Here is a 15,378-nt window from a genome sequence, read left to right as displayed (position 1 = left end):
GCTGTGAGGGGATGGGCGGCGGGGCGGGGCTGTGAGGAGGGGCGGGCGGGGCTGTGAGGGGGTGGGCGGGGCGGGGCTGCGGGGCGGGGCGGGGCTGCGAGGAGGGGCGGGGCTGCGAGGAGGGGCGGGGCTGCGAGGAGGGGCGGGGCTGCGAGGAGGGGCGGGGCTGCGGGGCCGTTCCAGCCGCTCTCGGAGCGGACGTGACGCGCGGGCCGCTCCGGGGCCGCCCCGCAGCGATGGAGGCGCGGGAGCCGCTGCGGGACGTGCGCGGGGCGCTGCGGGCGGTGTTGGCGCGGCTGCGAGGTGCGGGCCGGGGCCGGGGCCGGGGCCGGGAGGGGATGGGGCCGAGCTGGGCCGGCTCCGCGCGGGCTGAGCTCTGTCTGTGCCGTTGCAGAGGGAGAGCCCGGCGAGGGCCGAGAGCCGTTCGAGCTGCCGCGCTTCTGGGACGCGCTAGGTACGGGCGGGGAGCGGCCGGGCGGGGCCGGGGCCGGGTACCTGCGGGGCAGGGTTGCTATCCCCTGCGGGTCTCCAGCTGTGGGACGTGCCCTCCGTCATGGAGTGATGGAATCATCAAGGTCGGACTGTGATCATCAAGTCCAACCGTTAACCCAGCGCTACCTCTGTAACCCCGAAACCGCATCGGTGCCAGATCCAGCCTCCTAAACATCCCCAGGGCTGGTGACTCCACCATCTCCCAGGCCAACCTACTCCAGTGCCTGACCACCCTAACTCTGGTAGCCAGACACTCCCAGGTGTGGCGAAGCAGCGGCCGATATTGAGCTGTTGATACAAGGTTTATAAAGGTCTGTGTTAAAGCCTCCTGGCATATCCTGGTGAAGGGGTCATGAACCAGGATGCAGACTGGGGTTCTGGTCATCGCTACCAGCCAAGTGAAAAAAAAATAGAGAAAAAGCAGACGCAGGACACAAGCAATATGCATGGCACAAATGCACCAGGAAATTTTTCTTTGTAGTGGGATTTGGTTATGTGTTTGTATGGCTCGGATGTAATGGTAAACAAGTAGTAGCATCAGAGCTGTTGCTCATCTGGCTGCTCTGTTCTGTTGTCTTTTACCCAAGTTACTTTCTCTTCTTTTGCTCCCATTGGATTTTTTTTTAGGTCAGACATTCCAAGTAACATCACAGGAAGCTACAAAGCTGAGTCTGGCATTCTCAAGGCCTCCACTACCTTCTTCAGAGGTGAGAGAAACCCTCGGCAGACTATGAAATTGCAGTGTGTGTGACAAACTTCAGGTATTTCTTGGTTCACTTGACTAAATGGGCTGCATATTATAGAGTGTATTAACATAATCCAAGAACTGCCCAGAGAACTAATTTCTGTGAGATAGAGAGACATACTAAATAGAAGTATTCTTATATTCTTTAACAGCTACAGCTGGTTGCTGATAGAGACAGAATATTGGCAAATACAGACCTTAGGTCTAACAAAGAATATGCTACATTTTTGCCATTAATTGAGAGAAGTTTATCATGCAGGTGTTTGGAGGAGAAAAAAAAAAAAAAAGACCTCCAGTTCAGAATAATGATCCAAGTTACTTTTTCCTGTCTGATGTATGACCACCCCACCAGGGAGTGTTTTGTTACTAAATCATGAGGCAAGTTAAAATGCATACAGCTTGCTTACTGGGCCTTCTTCTCATGCTATATTTGTTTCTCAAGCAGGCTGGTTGTTGTTATTCTTCCCTTTTCTCAAAGCAGTCTGAAAGCCAGTGATTGCTTGTGAGGCTTTCTAAATGTGGTGCAGCTGTGTGCTACTCATGGGTGATCCTTTTGCCTCTCCATTTTCAGGATTGCCAGAAGCTGAGTGAGGATGTCCAAAATGCCATTCTTGCAGTTGCCACAGTGTACTACTGGCTCCCCAAGAGCCAAGGTGAGACAGTGAAGCAAAGTAGTCACCACTGTGTAGGATGGTGGTTCTTTCACCATTACTGTATAGAGAAACCCAGTATTTCAGAGCCTAATAAGAGGTCTGGTATCAGCGAATTTTAATTAGAATGTTATCCCATTAGAATGTTATCAACTATTCTGTAGACTTTGAACATGTTTATGAGTGAACTACTTATCTGTCTGCTGCTGCAGGTTTCCATCTGTGGGAGAGTGATAATGCAGGAAGTTGTGTAGTTTGATTGAGCATTGGAATTTATGAGGTGTTGAAATCCTTGTCCAGAGTTCTTTTGGAACTGGGAAGCATTTTGCCTTCTTCAAAGTACTTGTAACTTCCTTTATACGGTGTATCCACACAAGCAGAGCAGTCTGTCTGTTCATTTTCAGCAGTTGCTTTCTGTCAGTGTGACTTTGTGACAACTTTCTTTCTCTTTCTCAATTTCAACCAGGTACTACTCTTCGGAAGATGGTTCGAGATGCTACCACTGAAGTAGTGGAGGGGATGATCCAACTCACAGACACCATTCTCAATGCTCCAGTGGAGAGGTTGTAATTTTCAATCACACGGTTCTGTGATTTTGTGATAGTTTTTGGGAAAGAAGGGAAGAAAAAGTTACAGGTGTCCTTGTTAGGAAGCAGCAAGGGCTTTACACACGCATGGCATAGTAGTGACAAGCTGGTTGGTGATATCTTTGCAGCAGAGCTTTTCCTAGTGTGAATTGTCTTTGGTGCAGAAAATTAAGTCTAGCACGGTGGTGTTATTGACTAACTTTGGGGGTTTTATTTTGTTTCAGCTTGTCTCAGGAACAGCTCATATCAACTGGAGGTGTGTGGGAGGCCTGTGAGCAAGTGTCTAAGCTGCCACGAGGTGAGTGTTGTAAATGCAGAGCAACAGAACTAGGACATGTTGTCTTGGAATATCAACAGCTTTTGCAAGGGCATTCCAGCTGGTACAATGAAGGCCAAATGACTCAAAAACTTGACTGATTTTGAAATGTATGAGCTTGGTAACTAGGTCAGATTCTTTGCATGACAACAGTGCAGCTCTGAGCTCTGCAAAAAGTTTGATCCTACAGTGACTGCAAACCTAGGTGAAGGTTGTTGCAAACTGATCAGAAACGGTGGGGTGTCACAGTTTTCATCCTTTTGCTTTTGCAGATAACCAGGCAGCAGTTGTGTCGGCTCTGGCTGCATGTCTAGGTGTGGTTAAGGATGCTGTGGAAGAGATGGAACATGTAAGGAAGCCCCTAAACCTTAGAGGAATCTGCAGTGGTGGATTCATAGACTCAGAATATTCTGAATTGGAAGGGCTACGCAAGGATCATCGAGTCCAGCTCCTGGCCCTGCACAGGACAACCCCAACAATCCCACCATGTGCCTGAGAGTGTTGTCCAAATGCTCCTTGAACTCTGGCAGGTTTGGGGTTGTGACCACTTCTCTGGGGAGCCTGTTCAGTGCCCACCTACCCTCTATGGTGGTTCAGTGATGGAACACAGGGATTATTTTACATACAGGCTTTAATATAAATTTGTTCTGACATGACCTAGATTATTGTTTTATGCATATATTTTAACAAGTTTTTATTGTCAAGACTGGTTTACTTTGTGTAAGATTTCCATAAAGCCATGTCTTGCACTGGGGAGGCAATTTAGGGTCATGTAAAAATGGCAGTATTCACCAGGTTCTTGCTGTTTGCACTGTTAAAGTGGTGGATTAGTTTTTCTTAATCCAGTCATTTTAGGATTAACCAACTGAGATTCCTCCATGAATTATTTATAGGATGTCTAGATTATGTTTTCCCTTTCCTCCTGGGTATTGCTGGAATTGATGTTAGCTCTGGGTTTTCAGTGCCTCTGTGTTCTCAGGCACTGGTGGAGGGGCAGGATCCCTATGGGGACATCATGGAAGATGAAGAGCTGGGCTTTCGGGGCAACAGAGACACATATTGGTCAGAGGCTGACCGGCAGCTGCTCAGCTCCTGCATGGGATTAATGAAGGCTTCTAAAGCTTGCCTGAAGAAGGTCTTGGCTGCAGTGAAGGCCCATGGCAAAGCTGAATCGCCAGAGCAGATTGCTCAGCTGGATGACCTGGCAGACATTGCTAATGAGATCAGTCCAAGGTAAGCAGGGCTCTCCCCATGCTGCTTTTCCCACTAGAGCAGTCCAGGTCTCTCTTGAGGTCTTGAGTGAGGAGTAGGAACAACCTTTATGATACTGGAGCTGTGAGTGGGTGGTGGACACAGGCATGGTAGGAAGACTATTATAGCATAAACTCTTGAGAGTTGTGTAGGTCAGGAGAGGAACATACACTGCAGTTTGGGGTGGAGCTGTGACCATGTCTCACTCCGCAGTGAGAGAGACACACAGGTGACTGAGAAGTAGGAAGCATCCCATAGGTACAACTGATATCTCACTGTTGCTCCTGACTTGCATTCAGGGTGGGTGCAGGCTTCAACCAGGATCTGTGAGTTGTGAACATTTCTTCCATTACTCCTCTCTTTTCTGACTAGTGTTGATGAGCTGGCACTGAGCATGTACCCCCCTGTGAACCCCTTGGCTGTGCGACTTAATGTGAGTATCTGCAGTACTGATAGCTCAGTATCTGACTGTCTGCATGTGGGACAGTGGCCTGGCTGTAAGGAACGGGAAGAAATCAGATTGGAGGGGTTATGGGACTGTCATGGAGAGGTGGGTGTTAGTGACTGCCTCAGTTATAATTTCTTTGGGATGAAGAGTGCCCTTTGTTCTTGCACACTTAACTTCCTTCAGGTGGAAACACATTCTTCATCTGTACCTCTTCAGGGAAGAGCTTGGCAACATGAGGCTTTAGCTCTGAACTATAATCATAGAGATTTCCAGTGACAGAACCTCAGGAAAGCAAGGTCTGTGGCTGCCTGTGTACTGCAGATGTACTTTTTTCCATGGGTAATGCAGACTTGCTCAAATAAAGTTATCTATGAAATTAAACACTCACTGTAAGAGTTTATTTAACCACTGAAACAAGCTGCTCAGAGAAGCAGTGGAGTCTACATCTTTGGCAACACTCAAAACTTGACTGGGCAATGCTCTGGCAACCTGGCTGAATTTTGAGACATCTCTTGCATCATAAATTAAGTACAAATCTCCTCATATCTGAATTTTTTTATTCTTAATCCTGGTTTCATGCCTTTGGCCAGTGGCTTGATGTTTTTGGAATAAAAAAGAATTACTTAATATCAAATTGCTTTAAAGCCAGTCACTTGTAACTTTGTACTCTAATATCAGTTTCCAATTTCTAATAGGCTTACCTTTTTTTTAAAAAAAGCATTCTGATGTATACTTTAAAAACAGCTGTTTTTTTTTTAACTTGTCACAGCCAGCAGTAGATTGGGAGACACTTCCAGCATGGCAGTGATGGATAACTCCATTCTGCATCAGGATCCGTGGCAGTTTTATTCATTCATGTCTCTTGGGCATTCCTATATTCCTTTCTTTTCCAGTACTGTTCAGACCCTACTTTTCCTCAAACTTGGCTCACCTTATTTCCCTTTTGTTTCTTTCTAGGCTGCTAAGTTGACCTCAGTATTAAAGAAAGTCTTAGAGATTGCAAAGTGAGTATGAGCTACAGTTCTCTAAGTGTGTGTTCCCTGCTATGAAGGTTGATACCTTTCTGCCTCATGGCAGAGATGACCTATTTCTAGACAGTAGATGCTGGCATTTGAAACAATGATGATGCTATCTACCCACAAAGGGATGGGAGTAAGAAAAGGATGCTAGGGGTGATAGTGGTTCCCTTATTTTGGGTTTGGGACTACAGACATGGGGTGTGGGTTTTTCCTTGCTCAAAGCCCTCTGGGGCTGGGGCAGCTGTCTTTTAGTGCTGTGTTTATTCAGCACTTCACAATCCCCACGTGTTGTGTGGATGCATAGGTATAACACACCCAGGAGGCTTCCCTAATGAATTTCCTCACTTTTGCAGGACAAGCCATGTATGTCCACCATCAGAGGAAGGCTGGGTGCAGTTTCTTACTGGTGCAGTAGATCACAACATGAACAAAGTCAAGAACTTCACACAGGGTCAACTTTAGCTCTTCTGTGCCTACGCGTGTTGCTGCCACTGGCTATGGCATCTGCATTTCCAGTGAACTTTGCTGTTCTTCAGCTGCTTGGAGAATGATGAGAACAATGTAGGAGAGAGCTTTACTGCTGCTTGGAAAAACTTCTCCAGGAAGCTGCCCTTTTGCCATTGCAGAAGGTGTCATTTTGCTTGGATTCTTGGGATGATGCAGTGCTGCATCTTAATGTGCCCTGTTCTTCAGACATTACAACTACTGTGGGGTTCCAAGAAAAATAAAATATTGCTAGATTTACATTAGTTGCTTTATCTGTCTTCAGAAGGCAAAGAATATACAGAATGAAAGGGTCTTGCTTCTTTTGCAAGCAGACCAATGAATAATTATAAAATGTGCTGCGCTGCTGCTATTTCCTGTCTAACCTTAGAGAGCAGTGAACAAGCTTTCTCTTTTTTATGTCCTCAGAAAGCAGCAGAAAATATTGTTTACTGCCTTACCAAGTCAAGGATCAGTAGGGGGAGAAGAGTATATCCCTAGAGACATGCTACATCTGTCATCACTTTAAAGTTCCAGGATATCCTTTACTTTGTCACAGGTAGGGCAAAAGACTAAGCGCTGGTGGGCTCAGCACAAATGTGGTGAGAAATGCAACATCTGCTGGAGCATTCAGTCCATCTTTGTCACAGTGAGGTTCAACTTCTAAAACTGGAGAGTGGACATAGTGGCAGATGGGAGAGAGTTGAGTTTGTGCAAATAATCAAAATCAGACATGGTTTTAAATATAACTTTTATTAAACTGTTAACATCTATGCTTGTCTAAGATCAGGGCACAGATCATGACCACTCTTTTGTAAGCAGAACTGCAGGACCTGTTCTGAGTTGGGCTTCAGGCAGCAGCAATGTTGGTAGTTCTGTAGCTCTTCAGGTTCTGGAGCTGGAGGCAGGTAAGACATGCAGTGAGTCTTCTGGGCCCTGCTCGGGTGGGGGTGAATGGGATCTGCAGCTCTTGAGTGCTTTTAGCTTGCACAGAGCCCAACCTGAAAGGAAAGAAGGGATTATACAGGAATCACACCTCTTTTGCTTTTAGTTTCCTGGGTCTAGGATATGCATTTGCTAGACAGGAATGTGGTGCCAAAAAGAAAGAAAAAAACAGTTCTTGGATCAGTCAGTTTGCACTTACTTGTAATTCCTTTGTCTGTAAATGAGCCCCTGCCCTGTGACCGCTATCACACACTGCTCCAGGGGTTCCATGAGGGGGTTCTGGAGGCTGATCTTTGCTGTGCTTGGCTCATACTGTACCATGTTTTCTGGGAACTGTTGAAAGAAGGAAATGAGCTGAAACTGAGAAGAAAAGATATTCTTCTATGATTAAAAGGAGATGTATAATTTTTCGGTGCCTGAGCTACCATTTGCCCGAAGAGGCAAAGTCCAGCTTAATTTCTTCTGCTCTGGTTTCTCAGAGAGCCCCTGAACCCAGCAGAATTGTTTTGCTGCTTATGTCTATGAAAGCTGTTTTCTCCCTACTGCAGTGGCAGAATGACAGCCCAATCTTACCTCAATGGTGAGAGGGGAATCACAAATGCTGATGTCTTCCTGTGCCAGGTACATGTAGAAGGAATCCTCATCTCTCAGCACAGCAGTCAGCCTGAGCAGATGGTTCTCTCCCAGCTCTTTTCCAAACCATGTGTAAGGCACAGAGACCTGCAGGTTGTTGACTGGAATAGAGTGGTGAAATAACAGATGATGAGTGCAGTCTGGTCTTTTCCTGCATGACACCTAGGAGTGTTCAGTGCCCAAAATTGTGCTAAAAGCTGCGGTATTTAAATGCTTAAGCGACCCCAAGTGGATTTGCAGATTGAAAATCTCTAAGGTGATGTTGCCAAAGTGTTTCATTTCACAGAATGGGTGAGGTTGGAATGGAGAATAGTGGACCATCTGGTCCAACCTCCCTGCCCAAGTAGGGTCATCCCAGGGCACATGGCACAGGATTGTGACCAGTTGGTTCTGGAATATCTCCAATTAGGGAGACTCCACAATCTCTCTGGGAAATCACCTAGAACCAACTATTCAGCCAACCTTTTGTAAACCAATGGCTAAGAGCCTTTTTCTGAAATGAGAGCACTAGAGGACTTTTCTAGCCATGCACCCAGCAGAGTCCTTACCTGAATTACTTTGGAGGTTAAAATGAAACTCTTCCTTCCAAAGCTGGGCAATGGGCACACCATTATAATGCAGAGCCTGGATCCCAACTACCAGGTGAGTAGCCTTTTCACCACCACTGTGGTTAAACACTTCAATGGAAAGTGTAATGTCTTGTCCCAGTTGCAAAGAACTACTTGACTGGAGGTGGATGAAAAGGTTAACTGGCTCTTCAAGAGCAGTAGGAATGGAGATAAACTGTGTGGTGATGCTGCTGGTGGTTGTGTCAAGTTCCTTCATATTTCTGTAAGCTTTGTCAAGTACTTTTTTTTCCTGGAGAGAACCTGTCACAAAAATAAACGAAGCACATACTTTAGTATTCTCTCCTGTTTACTAGTGAGAAGCAGCAGGAGAATGGCGTTGATTTCTCTTGGTAGTACTGGAGATAACTGTTTCTAAGAGCATAGAGAGATATCCATTTGTGCTTCTGGCTGGATCAGTTTGACAGCTTCAGCTGACAGGGTATGCATTGGATGTACCTGACAGATTCTACGTGGGAATAGTTGTCATAGTTTTTAAAACACCTTGGTGCTAACATCTCTCAGAGTAGAGGAGGCAGCTGCTTTTTGTTGCTGTAGCTAAGGCACAATTCCATGTTCCTGTGTGCAGAGAAGTTGCAGTTATCTCCTGCAGCCATGGAGCCAACAAGCCACAGGTTAAGATGGGGTGGTAGGGTTGGGCCAGGGAAACAACACTCAGATTCTGAAAAGGGGAGCTACTTGTCGAGGGAGAGATTTAAGCAGTATCTGAGAGCACAATGGTCGTTTTCAGAAAGCTGGAGTCTGAAATATATCTATCTATATTACAGAGGTAATGGGAGGCAGATGGACAGTGCAGAGAGAACAGAAATCAGAAAAGGTTTTCCAGACATGAAAGTGCCTGGTGGAGAAACACCTGGCCTTCAGGAGACCTTAATGCCATTAAGCAGAATGAAGTTTGGGTGATGACCTCTGCTTTGGCTTTTTAGGCAGGAGAATTATGTGTTCTTGTGCCACTGAAGAAGGGGAAGCAGTGACAAGTGGATGACCCCGGTGCTGTGGTTTGGCTCTGCTCTAGTCTTTTACTCCTCACTTGTAACAGTGGCAAGGAATGTGCTCAGCCCCGTGCCTGCCCCATACCTTCAGGGTACTTGTAGTTCTGTGTGATGTCCTCACAGCGTTCACTGCCCACACTCTTGGTGCTGATGTTGTTACCGGTGTATTTTGTGCCGCCAAAAGCTGGCTTGAGGGTGTCATCTGCTTTGTGTATCCAGACCTGACACTTGGCATTGATGGCAGCAAAGAAGTAGCAGACATCATAATCAACTTGTGTGTCCCCTTCCTTGATGGCATGAACAGGGGCTGGCCCACAGAAGGATGGACCTGAAGAGAAAATGTGGCTCAGTTAAGATTCAGGTGCTTTCCCTACTAAACCAGTCCCTAGTTTAGACCCATACTGGTGAAGTATCTAGTTTAGGAGGACATTAGGAAGCAGTGATAGAGCTCTTAGAGCTATACAAGCTGCACAAACCAAACAGATAAATAAAGATTTTGTGCCAAAAGTCAACAGGGTGAGTGAGTTGCTGTCCTTTCCTGTCCATTGGAAGATGGGAAAAGGAGGAGTATTGAACTACTTTACTCGCCCCCTGCTTCACTTCTCCCTGCTCTTGCTCAAGCCCATCTCTGATACCTTACCTTTGCTTTTTTCCTGGCAGGTGGCATCCAGTGCCTGCCACCCACTGTACTCTGGTAGCAAGTCTGTCCGAGCCATCCAGCATTCATTCCAAACATGGAAGGTCCTGCAAGAGACAACAGCATGAGCTTATACCAAGGGACTGAGCCCTGAGGTACAGTAAAGCTTTTGCCAAACTACAGCCAGTTAATGCTCCTTTGAAAGAGGTCAGTGCACATTGAGAAGAGCAGAGGTCTGTATGGAGAAACAAGTGGAGTTTCTCCAGCTGGGCTGGGCTGTCATTCTTCCTTTGTAGGCCCTAGAAAGAGGGCACTCTTGAGTTTGGGTTGCAGCAGTTTATCAAGAACAGGCCTTGTGGACAGGATTTCAGCTGAGCTGTCTCCTATCACCTCACTTTAGCTGTTTTACCTCTTTCCTGTCCCCCGTGTTTCACTTCCCACATCCAAGTATTGTCTCAAATTCTTGCTTGGGCCCTGCCATGTGTTCTTCTTACCAGACATGAGCAGTATTGTCCTGTGTAAGCAGTGTCCCATCTTCATCATAATACTCATCCACACTCAGGCTGCTCTTGGTGTTGTGAGCCCACGTAAAGCCAGTGACCACCCTGGTAGGAATTCCCAAGCACCTCAGAACTGTGCAGAAGAAAGAGCTGTGAATCAGTTGTGCATCCTCCTTAAGGGTGCCTTGGCTGATAGATGTAGAGCCTCTTCTGATGCTAGGCCTGTTAGGAATGGCACCAGGCCTGCTGTTTGGACTTTGCAAGAGGCGTTGCTCCCTCAGGAAATAGGATCTCATAGATGCGTTCAGTGAATGGAGGTACTGATACTCCTATCTCAAAGGCAGTGATGCTGAGTGTTGATGAGGAAACTAAGGATTTGCCTCTCACCTAAACATTAAAGGTTATGTTACTGGGATCTGTGTTAATCCAGGCATTTGGGCATATGCTAGAGGTCCTCTTTTGCTCAACACAAAAGTCTTTGAAACAGCACTGTACCTGAACACAGGACTGCAGCAAACACCCAGCACCGCCCATAGCAGACAGGCTGGAATTTTGATGCAATCCACTGCCGGAGGATGGGGCTGCTTCCCAGCCATGTGGAAGGGGGTATCCCATTAGAGTGTTGCCCAGGCTCACATTCTGTCAGGCATCTAAACTCATTGCAGTTCAGCTGCAGAGAAGGAGATGAGAAAGATGTATTCAGGAATTCCCTCTCTTTGGTAGGTCCACCTGATCCTGTTTGTGACAGCTACTCCCAAAGCAGAGGAAACCAAGAGGACTTTTTTTGTGCAAAGCATGAAGGTCATGGCTGAGCAGAACAGGTGCAGCAGTCTCCTCTGGGATTTATTCAGTAAGTGCACTTTCACTGCTAAGAACCTCCTGCAGCACTACTCTGCTGAGGGAGTGTCAGGACAGGCTGGAGATGGGCAGGAGGTGTTGTTTGGAACAGGCTTCCTCTTTGGTCAGTGGTTTGGCCTGACCTGGGGTTGAGAAGGTGCCCCCTGCTTGGGTCAGGGCTGCTCTCTGCCTTCCTTACCATGGCAGCAACTGCTCGGCAGACATGGACGGGGTTCTTGCGCTGGGCAGGATCCTTTTTTCTTTGAAAGTGTTCCCCTAGAGCCAGCAGTATGAAGCAGATGTCAACCATATCCTCCTCAAACTGAAACAAGAACATGTAATTTCAGGAAATTCTCCATGAACTTCTGTTCTCTTGAGTCCCTACAAAGGTTTGTGACTGTGCAGATTTTTTCTCCCTTTCTGCTGGTAGTTTTAGGTAAGTGGGCTGTGAAGGAGAGATTAGGAAGGGGAGCTGAGGACAGACCTCCAGCTTTATTGAAGCTGGGAAATGCATCAGCATGATACTGTGTCCCCTGACTGAGGGAAACTGATGCTTTTCTGGAGCACTCTCTAGGTTGGCACAGAGGTACTTTTATGATCTGCTGGCACTAAAGTTGAATAGAATCCCATTCTAATCATTGGCTGTGTCAGATGGCCTTGGACAAACAGAAATATCTATTTGTTCTCACTTTACCTGTTATATAGAGACAGTACTATTGAGCTCTGCTAAATGCTTTTATACCTGTTGATGAAAGGAAGGCACACAAAGCTCAGATACAGATCAATGAATTTCTTTATAGAGGACAGCCTGAGAAGGAAGCTAAAATTACATGTAATGGGTTATGGGACTTCAAACACAGGTCCCTGTTCTCCTGCACAGTCTTAGACAAAGGTAGTGGGTGCAGAGAACATGGAGATGGACAAAACTCTTTCATCAGAGCATCCTGTACACACAAGATAAATGCACCCTTCCTCTGCTGGTGGCTGAAGAGAGCACAGACATATTGGACCTCTTGCTTACCTGACTGAAGTCCCAGGGTTGGGCTAGGACTGTATTTTCAGTCCCCTGGTAGATGATGCCATCTTGGTTTAAAATGTACTCCTGCCGCTGTGCCTCATTAGCCAAGAACACCTCATCATCTAGAATAGTGGAAAAAAAAGCATCAGGAAGAAAGCATTCCTGGTCTCAGATGCACTTGCATCTCTCTTACATTAGCAGATTCCACTGCATTTTGGCAGTCCCTGGCATTCTGCCCTGAAAAATACCACAGATAAGAAAGAAGAATTTCATTGTCATCTCTGTTTCCTTTTTCAAAAAAGGTCCTCCAGATCCAGGCTCTTGCACTAGCTGGCTCTTCTACTCTCCTGGCTGGTAACTTCTCTAATACTAAAAACCTCTGTTATAGGAAACACTTCGTCAAACATTTTTCCCTTAGCAGAAGGACAGGGCTCTGGCAGTGGAGTACTCCAGGGAAGGGACAGAAGTGCTGAGGCAGGAAACTTTGAGCTTTATGAGCCCCTACCTCTCCTGAGGTGCTGTGAGGAGCAGGGCAGGAGTGGCAGGGAGCTCTGGGTGAGTCAGCCCCAGCCTCCCTCCATGGAGGCAGTGCCAGAGCTCCGAAGTTTTTTTTGTGAAATGACTGATCCCAGCCTCCTTTTCTTTTTCTGACCACCTACCTCGGCACCAGGGATTAAAGAGAAGGGTGAAGTTGCCCAGGAAATGGGAGGATTTGGAGGCACGTAAAAGCAGAGTGTACTGGCCAATGGGGGCATTGGCAGGTGTGTTCACACACAGGGTCCAGAAATTCGGGTCCTGTTCCTCCACTGCTGCACTCCACTGCTTCTGGTCTCCCAGGCTGGAGATGGGAAATTCAGTCTGGATTTCATCTGCTTTGTAACGATGTGATCCTGCAGCCAAAGAAATTTGGTTGTGTTTATTCCAAACATTGTGTTTATTTCTCACATGTGCAGACTGCAGGGATCTCGTCTATCTCTGGAGCCATAGCTGTCCTTGTGAGAGGGTCTTGACCCTTTAGCAGCTTAATGCCTACTAAACCTTCCTAAGGTCAGTATTGCACTCAGGCTTCCATGTTTGAAAGTGAGATGTGCTTTCCTCAGATTTGTAGAAAGCAGGAATGGCTAGAATGGTGCAGACCTGCTGTTTCTGGAATTTAGTGTCCTGCAACAAAAGTCACAGCCAAGTGCTCACAATATGGTAAAATAAGCTGGGGCTGAAAGATGCTGCCCTTCTCAGGGGTCTCACTAGAAAACACTTTGTAACAGAAAAATCTGTAGCAGGCCAGCTAAGTTTGAACATTCCTAACCCAGGAGAGATCCTGTGAGTACTTGCAAATCATGGAATAGTGAACCTGTACTGGTTATTGTGCTGCAGTGTCTCTTCTGGAAGGGATCTATCTGGTTGTGACCCTGCAGCAGCACGAGACTTTACTTTGCCTTAGATAAACAGTCCACTGGCCTCACATCTAAATTTGGGCACCCCTGCCCAGCTCTGGAGATGGCTTTTGCCCCCAGCTCTGTTCTTCAGGTGGGGGGAGGTGCAGAGCTCTGGTAGGTTTGGTAATGGCATTACCTGTCTGTACGATGAGGAAGGTCCTCTTCATCTGCTGCAGATAGTTGTGTACTGGAGCTGAGAAGCTCACAGTGATGGTGAATGGCTGTCCCCGCCTCACTATGAGCCTTTCAGTGCTGATTTCTTCTGTGTGGTGGTTTTTGTTGTTCTCTGGGATCATGAAATCACATTTTTTCTTGCTCAGACCTGTAGTGTGAGAAGATACAGAATGAGTTTGGGGCTATGAGCTGCCTGCAGTCGGGCTCTGAGCCACATTTTGGGACACAGAAACAGCTGATCAAGTGTTTCTCCACTCAGACATTCTCCCCTTGTCTTTGAGCCTTTCTATCCAATAATGGTAGGGGCCCTCACTCTGAGCTTTGTTCTGCTGGTGTTGAGCTCCCTTTGCTTACCCCCGACATCATCTGGTGCACTGGTGCCCTGCTCCAGGGGCTCAAACACTTGGTCATCTCTCTGTTTCAGTTGTGTAGTCTGGCTTAATTCCTCCTGCCCCCCCCCATTCCCTATGCTGAGGATTCACTTACCTTTGCTTCCAAATCTCACCTGTCTGCCTTAGCTGCTTCTCGCTACTTCTCACACTCCTCTCAGACATCCACACCAGCTTTGGATTGCTGTGCCTTTTTGTGCAGTCTGCTGTGCAAACTGAGCTCCTTAAACCTTTAGAGCACTTGACTCCTGCCCTGTAAGCTCAGCTCTTCACAGGCCTCATGAGCACTGTCTTGGAGCAAGAACAGATGTTTCTTCCTGGCACACAGCTGGCAAATGCTCGGAACTAACAAAAGTGATTTTTGCTTACCTTGGCCCATGGCTGGTTCTGGGTACCATGAAAGTCTTCAGCTTCTGCTTGCTCTGCTGGGCAGTGGCTCCTTCCTCCAGCTGTCCTAAAAACTGTACTCTTGCAAAGTTGTTTGCTTGATTTCTTTGTACAGGGTGGGACATGGTGTTGCCACCTCTCCAGCTTATCTGGTGTGCAGATGTTGAGGACCCTTTTATCTCTCAGGCCACACTGAAGACACGCTACAAGACGAGGTGAAATTACACAGCAGGATGCGAAGCATTTAGAGACAGCCAGTGACAATTCCTTCAAGAAGCTGTGCACTGGGGACCCCAGAGCAGGAAATGTAAATCTTAATATGGCTCTAAACAATGCACAGAATGCACTTCAAATGTAAGTGTTGGAGAGCTGCTCTCCAACATTGACCCCAAGCTACTTAGATCCTAAACCCTTCAAGGAGTTAAAAAAAATAGTACATCCATTGCTCTTGTGCCTAATTCAGAAAAGTGAAACCACTTCAAAATAAGAAAATGTGTTAAAAGAAACAGCTAGATTTGTGTAGCCTAGTGCAGATTATTTAAAAATGTTGTGCTGGAGACTTGGACTAAATACATTCTTAAGGTTGCTGTAATATAAAAAGAGCGTCACTGGATTGATGATAATTGGTCAAAAGTCAGGAAATAAGATATCAGAAATGAACAGCTTTCACTGTGGAGTGAGTCATCAATAGTTTTGCAGAAACCTATGATCTCCCACAAACTCAAGAATAATTTGAGAAGTTGATCACATAATTATAGTCCTGTGAGTTCGGTGTTTTTCTTAGTATTTCCATATTAAACTTCACAATTGTTT

General features: G+C 46.5%; 2 protein-coding genes across 3 annotated transcripts; one reads left to right on the top strand and one right to left on the bottom strand.

The window, feature by feature from the left end:
* The first annotated feature begins 196 nt into the window (after nucleotides 1-196).
* Nucleotides 197-6,252, top strand: CCNDBP1 (cyclin D1 binding protein 1). Of its 2 annotated transcripts, XR_007207251.1 has the most exons (12): nucleotides 197-303; nucleotides 395-454; nucleotides 1,120-1,199; nucleotides 1,809-1,890; nucleotides 2,354-2,450; nucleotides 2,699-2,772; nucleotides 3,063-3,139; nucleotides 3,770-4,023; nucleotides 4,414-4,474; nucleotides 4,673-4,785; nucleotides 5,447-5,493; nucleotides 5,862-5,906. XR_007207251.1 is itself a non-coding variant. In XM_048321987.1 (11 exons), exons 1-11 carry the CDS (start codon nucleotides 237-239, stop codon nucleotides 5,968-5,970), a joined length of 1,008 nt encoding a protein of 335 aa, XP_048177944.1. In that variant the 5' UTR covers nucleotides 199-236; the 3' UTR covers nucleotides 5,971-6,252. The 2 variants fall into 2 exon arrangements, 1 of the variants encoding a protein (XP_048177944.1); XM_048321987.1 differs by lacking the exon at nucleotides 4,673-4,785 and having other exon boundaries at nucleotides 199-303; nucleotides 5,862-6,252.
* Nucleotides 6,253-6,728: 476 nt separating this feature from the next.
* EPB42 (erythrocyte membrane protein band 4.2) lies at nucleotides 6,729-14,690 on the bottom strand. The gene is made up of 13 exons (XM_048321986.1): nucleotides 14,548-14,690; nucleotides 13,752-13,937; nucleotides 12,839-13,069; nucleotides 12,183-12,301; nucleotides 11,361-11,483; nucleotides 10,820-10,994; nucleotides 10,319-10,457; nucleotides 9,828-9,931; nucleotides 9,273-9,515; nucleotides 8,118-8,438; nucleotides 7,510-7,670; nucleotides 7,136-7,269; nucleotides 6,729-6,992 (listed from the first exon to the last, which is right to left on the bottom strand). The coding sequence occupies exons 1-13, from the start codon at nucleotides 14,555-14,557 to the stop codon at nucleotides 6,842-6,844; spliced, it is 2,097 nt and encodes a 698-aa protein (XP_048177943.1). The 5' UTR covers nucleotides 14,558-14,690; the 3' UTR covers nucleotides 6,729-6,841.
* Between the last annotated feature and the right edge of the window lie 688 nt (nucleotides 14,691-15,378).

This window comes from Corvus hawaiiensis, chromosome 17 (assembly GCF_020740725.1).
Source record: "Corvus hawaiiensis isolate bCorHaw1 chromosome 17, bCorHaw1.pri.cur, whole genome shotgun sequence".
Classification (NCBI taxonomy): Eukaryota; Metazoa; Chordata; class Aves; order Passeriformes; family Corvidae; genus Corvus; species Corvus hawaiiensis.
This window is presented reverse-complemented; position numbering and strand designations above follow the sequence as displayed.

Bases quoted from the DNA above. Each gene is read 5' to 3' on its own strand.
- CCNDBP1 (XM_048321987.1), top strand. From the start codon at position 237: ATGGAGGCGCGGGAGCCGCTGCGGGACGTGCGCGGGGCGCTGCGGGCG. The intron at 2,451-2,698 runs GTTGTAATTTTC...ATTTTGTTTCAG, and splicing joins CTCAATGCTCCAGTGGAGAG to CTTGTCTCAGGAACAGCTCA. The intron at 2,773-3,062 runs GTGAGTGTTGTA...TTGCTTTTGCAG, and splicing joins AGTGTCTAAGCTGCCACGAG to ATAACCAGGCAGCAGTTGTG.
- EPB42 (XM_048321986.1), bottom strand. The intron at 9,516-9,827 runs GTAAGGTATCAG...TTTTCTCTTCAG, and splicing joins CTGCCAGGAAAAAAGCAAAG to GTCCATCCTTCTGTGGGCCA. The intron at 8,439-9,272 runs GTATGGGGCAGG...TTTTTGTGACAG, and splicing joins GAACTACAAGTACCCTGAAG to GTTCTCTCCAGGAAAAAAAA.